At 43.7% G+C, this 9,392-nt stretch overlaps 1 protein-coding gene across 1 annotated transcript in view; it reads left to right on the top strand.

Moving 5' to 3' along the window:
• Positions 1–1,133: 1,133 nt before the first annotated feature.
• The window catches only part of ZCCHC4 (zinc finger, CCHC domain containing 4), a 64,888-nt gene continuing 56,629 nt past the window's right edge, over positions 1,134–9,392 (top strand). The window contains exons 1-3 of the mRNA XM_006899278.1: positions 1,134–1,282; positions 2,226–2,344; positions 4,370–4,452. Coding sequence (XP_006899340.1) covers positions 1,156–1,282; positions 2,226–2,344; positions 4,370–4,452 — 329 coding nt within the window. The 5' untranslated portion in view covers positions 1,134–1,155. The remainder of the gene's footprint in view (positions 1,283–2,225; positions 2,345–4,369; positions 4,453–9,392) is intronic.

Here is a 9,392-nt window from a genome sequence, read left to right as displayed (position 1 = left end):
GCAGGAGGGGAAGACCCTCTATGAGATGGATTGATTCAGTGACTGGGGTAATCGGGATGGGTGTGTCAGAGGCAGTGCGGTTGGCACAGGATAGAGCAGGGTTTAGGGCTGTTGTGCATAGGGTCGCTATGAATCGCAAACGACTCGACGGCACATAACAACAACAACAATTAGAAATGTTAACAAGTCTGCCCCCAAACTCTTAACTTAGGTAACCAAAAAAAAGGAACTCTGATAGCAGAGTGTGTTACCAGTCGTGCAGCTAACAGAAAGGTCCATGGTTCAAGTCCACCAGCTGCTCCATAAGAGCAAGATGAGGTCGTCTCCTCCATAAAGATTTATGGTCTTGGAAATCCAATGGAAAGTCACCAGGAATCAAGATCAACTTGACAGCAATCGGTTGGGTTCTAGGTTTAAGATATGAACCGACAAGTAGTTGTTCAAACAGAACAAAGGGATACTGTTGCTGTTGTTGTTGTTATGTGTCATCAAGTCACTTGCAACTCATATCAGTCCTATGGTAACAGCTCTGAACCCTGCTCTGTCTGGAGCCAATTTCACTGTCTCTGACACACCTATCCTCATTACCCCAGTCACTGAGTCAATCCATTTCATCCAGGATTCCTCTCTTGCACTGATCCAAACACAATGTCCTTCTCCAAAGACAGCTCCCTCCTGGTAACAAGCCCAAAGTTTGTGAGATGGAGCTTCAAAATCCTTGCCTCTAAGGAGCAGCCTGGCTTTACCTTCTCCAGGTTAGACCTCTTCTCTTAGCAGTCCATGGTGTGGATAATACTCTAGCACCACAGCTCAAATGCATCAATTCTTCTACCATATTTAGTCCAGCTCGCCGATGTATAGCAAGTAATTGTAAAGACCATGATCAGGCGCACCTTAGTCTCTAGGCTGACATCTTCTCGCAGGATGGACACAGTGACTGCAGCAATGGACTCAGGTGTGATGAAGAGGACAAGGTGTTTAGGTTTTATTGTCCAACCACCACCACCTACCCCGGTGGCGCAGGTCCTCCTGGCCGCGCGGGGGCGCTGTGGTTGCGGGCGGCGCTCTTTCTCATCGAGGTGTGGCTGAGGCTTTCGGGACGGCGGCTCTTTCTCATCGAGGTGTGGCTGAGGCTTTCGGGACGGCGGCGGGAAGATGGCGGCCTCCAGGGACCAGCGAGAAGCCGAGGAGGGAAACGGGACCGACGGGCGCCGGGGAAGCTCGGGTGTGGAAGTGGTGTTTCCTCCGGAGCCCTCTGTCCCTGCCCCTCTGTGTCCTCACGGTACGTCGCGTCTGGTATCCCGTGATCACCGGGCGCCGGCGGAGTAGTGGGTGGAGGTGGCCCGGAGTGACTGCCGGCGGCCAGGACTTAAAGGGTTTCCCCCCTTTCCTTTCCTCGCGACCCTTTATTTCCGACTGTGTTTAGGAACTGTCACAGGAAAATCCCGACTGTTCGGCTTCGTTTTCAGGGCTGTTGCATCTTTTTGAAGGGAGAGGAAGAAGGGGAGGAGTGTGGGCAAAGGGAACCCCTGGAAAGAAAACTCGGTGCTGTGCGTTGAGAGTTTAGCCTGGTTTTCTATTTAATACTAAAACTTTTCTATTTAACACTTAAAAACTTAAAAGTTCGGCAGAAAGGCGCATTCTTGCCCCGCTTTCCTCCAGCCTGCGGGATGGCCGTTGCATCCCTCTTCGCTTCTACTTGCCCTGAGAAAATAAGGGGGGCAGAGATGACGAAGGGCCCTGTTTTCCAGAATATTCCTGCCCCCACTCTTTGTTTTAATTTCAGCGCCCAGCCCTGTGACATCCACCTGATAGGCGGCAGCATTTTCTTTATGGAGAGAGTAGTTTGCAAAGACTAATATTTATTGCTAGCCAGTGTCAAAGGCTTAGGTGTGGGAGTTCGTGACTCCTTGAATCTCGCCGCCTTTGAGTTGGAACCAACTCATAACTGATCTTCCGCAGTTTTCCCAAGACTGTAAATCAGAGGAGAGACAATTGCCCATGTTTCTCAAGGAGTCTTTGATGGATTCAAACCTTTGGAGAGACCCAACTCATTAAGCCACCAGAGCTCCCAACGGGGAAAATGTAGCCGACCATTGGTGGATGTGATGATTGTGTTGAAACGGAAACAAGTTATATTTAGAACAATAAAAACTAGGACGCTAAGGAGTAACTAGTTGGTGACTCTTGATTGACATTTCCCCCCACCCTGTGTTTTGAACTAGGACCTACTCTACTGTTTGTCAAGGTGAATCAAGGCAAAGAAGAACCAAGGAGGTTTTATGCCTGCTCTGCCTGCAGAGACAGAAAAGACTGCGGTTTTTTTCAATGGGAAGATGAAAAGGTATGTCGACTTTTGGATATATGTTATCTTTGAGGCTTGTGACACATTGAGGATGCAGAGTTGTTCGTTGGAAGAAAGGACTTTGAAACTCTGTCTCACATACTTTGGCTTGTCAGAGGGGCCAGTCCTTGGATATCATACGTGGAAGGGTAGAATGTCAGCGCAGAAAAGGAAGCCCTGAATTAGATGAATTCGCACAGTGACTTTGACAGTGGGGTCACGTGTATTGGAAATTGTAAGATTGGCTCTGGAGCCGTTGTTCATAGAGTCCCTGTGAGTCATAGTTGAATCAATAGCATACAACGACAACAGCAAACCAATAAAATTGTGTGCAGTTTGAACTCTGTTGTTGTATTTCCTTGAGTTGGAACTGACTAATAGCTGACCCTCCAGTCGGTTTTCAGAGGCTGTAAATCACAGGACACTATAGAGCAGCTGGTGGATTTGAACCATTTGCCTTCATGGTGGCAGTGCAGCTCTTCATCCAGTAGGCAATATGAAAAATGTCATATTCGTGAGGAACTGGAGTATTAACCATTCTTTAGGAGAACGACTTGGCTGTCTTCTTATGTACAGATTCCAGTCACAAATACTTAGTGGGGCTATTGTCCTCTGTCACTTGGGGTTAATATTAATGGAAAAGGACTCAGTGGTACCTAACAACAGCTGATTACTGTTGTTATGTGCTGTCAAGTCACCTGCAACTCATAGCGACCCTATGTACAGGAGCCTTAAACCCTGCTCTGTCCTGTGCCAATCTCACTGTCTCTGACACACCTATTCCCATTACCCCAATCACTGAATTGATCCATCTGATCAAGGGTTTTCCTCTCTTGCTCTGTCCCTCCACCTTCCCAAGCATGATGAGTATGATATCCCTCTCCAAGGACTGGTCAGTCCCTCCTGCAACATGTCCATAGTATGTCAGGCGAAACTTCAGAATCTTGACTCCAAGGAGCATTCTGGTTTCACCTTCTCCAGGGTGAACCTGTTTGTTCTGTCAGTCCATGGTATAGTCAACACTTCTCTAGCATTACAGCTCAAAGGCGTCAATTCTCTTTCTATCATCCCTAGTCACTGTACAGCTCTCTGACACATAGAATGCAATTCCGAAGACTATGTCCCGGATCAGGTGCACCTTAGTCTCCAGTATGATGTCATTGCTCTTCAGTACTCTGGAGAGGTCCCTGACAGCTGACTTTCCCAGTGCAATTTGTTTCTTGGCTGCTGTTAACAAGAGTGTTAATTACTAGTGGCTTGAAATATCTTAAGAATTTCATTCCCCTAAGACTCTCTGTTACTGAGTTTTTTTTGCGGTTGAGTCAAACATGACTCATATTGACCCTATGAACAAAAGACTTGAAGCCTTTCTATAAGTATCATCATTTATCAAAATTCATAGAGTTTCCAGAGACATTTCGTGTAGGACGTGGGTGCCTATCAGAAAAATACCTATGTTTCCAAAGACTCCCTAGGGTATTAGTATTGGGTGGCTGGTCCTTAATTTACACATAAGGATATTTTTTGTGGTGGTTGGGTTTTTTCTTTTTAAAACAGTCTAGTTCATGATAATTTTGGGTAGGAATTAGAAAAATGCTTATTTTTTTAACATCTGCATTAAATGGGCAGCTAATGATTGACTCAAAGGTGTTTAGAGATATGACGTTAGTATTTTAGAATCAACTATAGTCAGAGTTTCTGAATGTTTTCACTAGAAAATGTTTAGATTTGTTAGGTTTCTTGGAAAGTAGTCTTGCTTACCACTTTTCCAGCAGATCCCATAACATCAAAATGAGAGTGTAATCTCCATATTGTACCATGTTGGGAACTGCTTTGAACTATTCTGTAATCCCCCACTCACCATGCCAGTTTTCTGTACTGTATTTTTTCCCTGTAATGAATGCTTGCTTTCAGCCTTGAGCTATTTGAATTTTGTACTCCTTGATAATAGAATGTGTCCTCGGTTTTTCTACAATGCGAGCAAGTTTGATCACTTATTAAATGAGCTTTGTCCATTGTTATCAGTTGTCAGAAGCAAGACTTGCTGCCCGTGAAGCTCATAACCGAAGATGTCGGCCTCCCTTCACTCGAAGCCAATGTGTGGAAAGGTACTGATGTGGCATTTTCCTTTAGTATTTTAGTGTAATGTTTCTTTTTAAAAAAACCACACAAAATGTTTTATTTTCTATTGGTTTGCATACAAAATTCGTATACATTGTTTCATTCATGTACCTGTGTTTCCCACATTCCTTCATTCACTCTGGATTTCATACAGTCATTCCCATACACTGTGCCTTACACAGTTAATCACCAATGATCTGTGCCCAGTATCGCCCCATCTTTTCAGGTCTCCACTGGATTAATCCTAATTCCTTCACACCTTCCCTCTGCCCACCAAACTGTGTCCCCATGGTTTCCTCCCACTCTTTGAAATACTAAAATCCCACATCAAACCTGTTGCTGTCAAGTTATTCTGACTCGTTTTTGTTGTTGTTGTTGTTTTGCACCATTGAGTCAGAGCCAATCCTTAGCTGACCCTCCAGCAGGTTTTCAGAGGCAATTATTTGGCAGAAGGCAATTATCTAACTCCCTTGGAGCAGCTTCTGGATTTGAACCATGTACCTTTGTGATGGCAGTGCCATTTCTTATCACTTAGCCACGAGAGCTTTCTAGCAGCCGTATAGGATAGCATAGAATGGCTCTGTAAGGTCTTCAGGAGTGAACTGTGTGCAGAGGCCAGTTGCCCCTTCTCCTGTGGAGCAGCTGCTGAGCCGTTAATCTTTTGATTAGCAGCCAGACACTTTAACCACCGTGCCACCACGACTCCTTGCAATACTAAAAAAACTCAAAAACTTTAAAAAGCTCTAAGCGCCTGTTTTTTTTTAAATTCTGCATTGTTAAAATGTTTTATGAGGTTAATTGGACATAAGCCTTTGGCAGACCTCATGAAAGAATTTGTTTCCAATTACCACACAGTGATCTAACGTTTCAAGCCATTGGGTTTAGGATGTGGGTTTTACTCTCATCTCTTCAAGCTGCTTGGATTGCTCTGTTCAGAAGGATACTGACTACTTTTCCTTGCAAAGTAGAAAAGGAATGTTTAGATCTACTATAAATATCTTCTGAACTTAGACCTGATAAAAAAATTGCCTTTTCTCAGCTTCTTCATAGAGTTTAAAGATCTTTGCAGGAAACTTTTTTCAGGTACCTTTTTTTTTTCTTTCCGTAAACCACAGTGTTTCATAGATGGTCATTTGTTGTATGGGATTCAGTCAACAGGAGAGTATTAAAGAGGGAGTTGATAAACTTTGAGCACTACTGTGAGCTAGTCAGCATTCATACTGCATACATTCTGGTTCCAGCTGTTAAAGGGTGTTTGCAACTATTTCTCCTCATTTTTATTGACTGCCAATCTAGGCTCTTCCTCTAATATTACAACTTTTCGTCCATAAAGTCCAGAGAAGCTGGACTCTGTGAAGAAGAATGTGGCATCAAGATTGGAGGAATACTCATCAATAAACTTCCTTATGCAGATGATGTGACCTTGCTTGCTGAAAGTGAAGAGTACTTAAAGCACTTGCTGCAGAAGATTAAAGACTGTAGCCTTGAATAGGGGTTGAATCTCAACATCAAGAGAACAAAAATCCTCACTACTGGACTGACAGGCAACATCATCATAGATGGAGAAAAGATTAAGAATGTCAATGACTTCATCTTACTTGGCTCTACAATCAGTACACTTGGTACCAGCATTCAGGAGATCAGGCGACTTACTGCACTGGGAAAGTTTGCAGTCACAGACCTCTCCATATTATTGAGGAGCAGTGATGTGAGTAGACTCATAGCTGACACTTGGAACGCCGGTGGCCTGTTGATAAGAAGTTGCACTGCAATCCCAGAGGCAAATGGTTTAAGTCCACCCCGCTGCTTCATGGAAGAAGGATGAGCAATCTCCTCCCAGGAGAAGAGAGCAGAGGTCATTACAAAGACAGAGGAGAAAGGAAAAACCAAAATGGATGTCAGAAGAGACTAAAAATTACACTAGAGCACCGAGAAGCCAAAACAAAGGGAAAACTTGCCAAAGTGAAAAGGCTGAGAAGAAGATTTCAAAGGGCAGCTTGGGAAGACAAAGCAAAGTATTATAATGGAATGTGCAAACAGCTGGAATTGGAGAATAAAAAAGGGAAGAACTCACTGTGCATTTCTCAAGCTGAGAAACAAATTTAAGCCTCAAGTCACAATGTTGAGAAACACTATGGACCTCTCCAGAGTACTGAAGAGCGAAGATATCATCCTAGAGACTAAAGTGCACCTGATCCACGCCATGGTCCTCGCAGTTACTTGCTATGCATCATAAAGCTGATTAGTGTACTAGGGATGATAGAAGGAGAATTGATGCCTTTGATCTGTGGTGCTGGAGAAGAGTATTGAATATACTGTGGACTGCTAGGAGAACAAACAGGTTTGTCCTGGACAGGGTGAAACCAGGCTACCCTTGGAGGTAAGGATTCTGAGGCTTCATCTGACATACTTTGGGCATGTTGCAAGGAGGGACCAGTCTTTGAAGAGGGACATCATACTTGAGAGGGTGAAGGGACAGCACAAAAGAGGAAAACCCTTGTTGAGATGAACTGATTCTGTGCCTGTGATAATGGAGGTAGGTATGTAAGAAATGATAAGGTTGGCTCAGGATAGAGCAGCGTTCAAAGCTGTTGTCCATGGAGTTGCTATGAGTCACCAACAACAACATGGGCAATATATTGAATGACCCAGAAACTGTCAAAAGAAGATGGAAGGAATACATGGAATTACTGTACCAAAAAAAGAACTGACACTGAAAAATGTCAGGAAATACCATATGAGCAGGAGCCAATGGTAATAATGGACGAAGTGAAAGCTGCATTGAAGGTATTGGCAAAAAATAAGACCCCAGGAATTGATGAGATTATCAGTTGACTTGTTTCAGTTAACAGATGCAGCCCTGCATACGCTCATCAGAAAATTGGAAATTGGACCCTTGACCAAGTGGATTGACACAGTGAACAGCTATCTGACCAATGGATTGGACGAGGTCCATATTTCCCATTCCCAAGAAAAGTGATCCAACAGAATGTAGAAACTATAGAATAGTATCATTAGTATCACACAAGTGAAATACTTCTAAAGATCATTCAAGAACTACAAGAGCAGTACATAGATAAAGAACTGCCAGAAATCCAAGCAGGATTTAGAATAGACCATGGCACCAGTGATACTATTGCTGATGTCAGATGGATACTGGCTGAAAATAAAGAATACCAGGAAAATGTCTATTTTTGCCTTGTTAACTTTGCAAAGACATTTGGCTGTGTGGATCATAACAAGTTTTGGGTGCCATTGAAAAGAATGGGAATCCCAGAGCGCTTAATTGTTCTCATGTAAAACCTATACTTAGACCAGGAGGCTGTTGTGTGAGCAGAGCAAGGGAACACTGCGTGGTTTAAAATCAGGAAAGGTGTGTGTCAGGGTTGTATTCTCTCTCCATACCTATTTAATCCGTATGCTGATAAAATTATTTGAGAAGTGGCACTCTGTGTAGAGGAATGTGGCATCAGGGTCAGGGGGAGACTTATCAATAACCTGCATTATAGATGACACAACCTTGCTTGCTTGCTGAAAGTGAGGAGGACTTGAAGCTCTTGTTGCAGAAGATCAAAGGAATCAGCTTTCAATCTGGATTCTATGTCAATGTAAAAAACAAAGATTCTTACCAGTGGACCAGTAGGCAAAATCGTGATAGTTGGAGAAAAGACAAATTGTCAAAAACTTTATCTTACTTGGATCCACAATTCATAGCCTTGGTACCAGCAGTCAGGAAATATGTTGCACTGGGAAAGTCTGTAGTTAGGGACCTCTACTATTATTGAGGAGTAAAGGTGTAAATTTGAAGACTAAGGTGCGTCTGATTCAGGCCATTGTCTTTCTACTCATTATATATTTGAGAACTGGTCAGTGAATAGGGATGACAGAAGAATTGATGTCTTTGAGCTGTGGTGTTTGAGAAGAACGCTGAACATCCCACGGACTACAAAATGAACAAATATGTATTGGAGGGGGTGCAGCCAGAGTGCTCTTTAGAGGAAAGGATGCTTTGCCTCACGTTTCAGGCATGGTGCTAGGAGGAGCTGTACCTTGGAGAGGGACATGCTCAGAACGATGGAGGGTCGACAAAGGAGAAGACGACCCTTGACCAAGTGGTTTGTCACGGTGACTGCCACAGTAGCCACCAATGTGTCAGGAATTGTGAGGATGGCACAGGACAGAACAGGGTTCAGGTCTCTTGTTCATAGGATTGCTATGGATCATACTCGACTTGATGACACCTAACAACAACATAACAATGATAAGAGTTTGAGGACTGAGACACACCTGATTCAGGTCATAGACTTTGCAACCATTTGTTATGCATCTGAGAGCTGGACAGTGAAGAAGGATGGCAGAAGAAAACGAGGTGCCTTTGCATTGTGGTGTTGGAGAAGAACACGGAACATCCCATGGACTGCCAAAAGAACAGATATGTCTTGGGAAGGTGGAGAGACTACAAAAGGAGAGGAAGACCCTTAACCAGGGGAATTGACACAGTGTCTGCTGCAGTGGAATTGAGTGTATCAATGAGGACAGAAAAGGACAGAGTTCAGATCTGTTCATAGGCCCTGTGAGTTGTACTTGACTGTAGCTAACAATAAAGTACACAAAACAACTATGAGAGATCTTCTAACCCCAGTAAGAATAGCAAAATTTAACATAACAGCAAGGAACAAATGCTGCTGAGGTTGTGGAGAAACTGGAACCCTTATTCGCTGTTATAAAATGTAAAATGGTACAACCACTGTGGAAGGCTGTATGGTGCTTTCTCAAAAAGTTGCAAATAGGGAGCTCTGGTGGCCTAGTGGCAAGAAGCTGCACTGCAGTCCCAGAGGCACACGGTTCAAATCCACCAGATGTTCTGCAGGGGAAGGAGGGTCATTCTCCTCCTGTTCCAGTCAGATCTGATTTGACGGTACACACA

This window comes from Elephantulus edwardii, unplaced genomic scaffold (assembly GCF_000299155.1).
Source record: "Elephantulus edwardii isolate Elephantulus edwardi_28Jun2011 unplaced genomic scaffold, EleEdw1.0 scaffold00251, whole genome shotgun sequence".
Classification (NCBI taxonomy): Eukaryota; Metazoa; Chordata; class Mammalia; order Macroscelidea; family Macroscelididae; genus Elephantulus; species Elephantulus edwardii.
The sequence above is the reverse complement of the archived record's forward strand: the minus strand, read 5'-3'. Positions and strand labels throughout refer to the sequence as shown.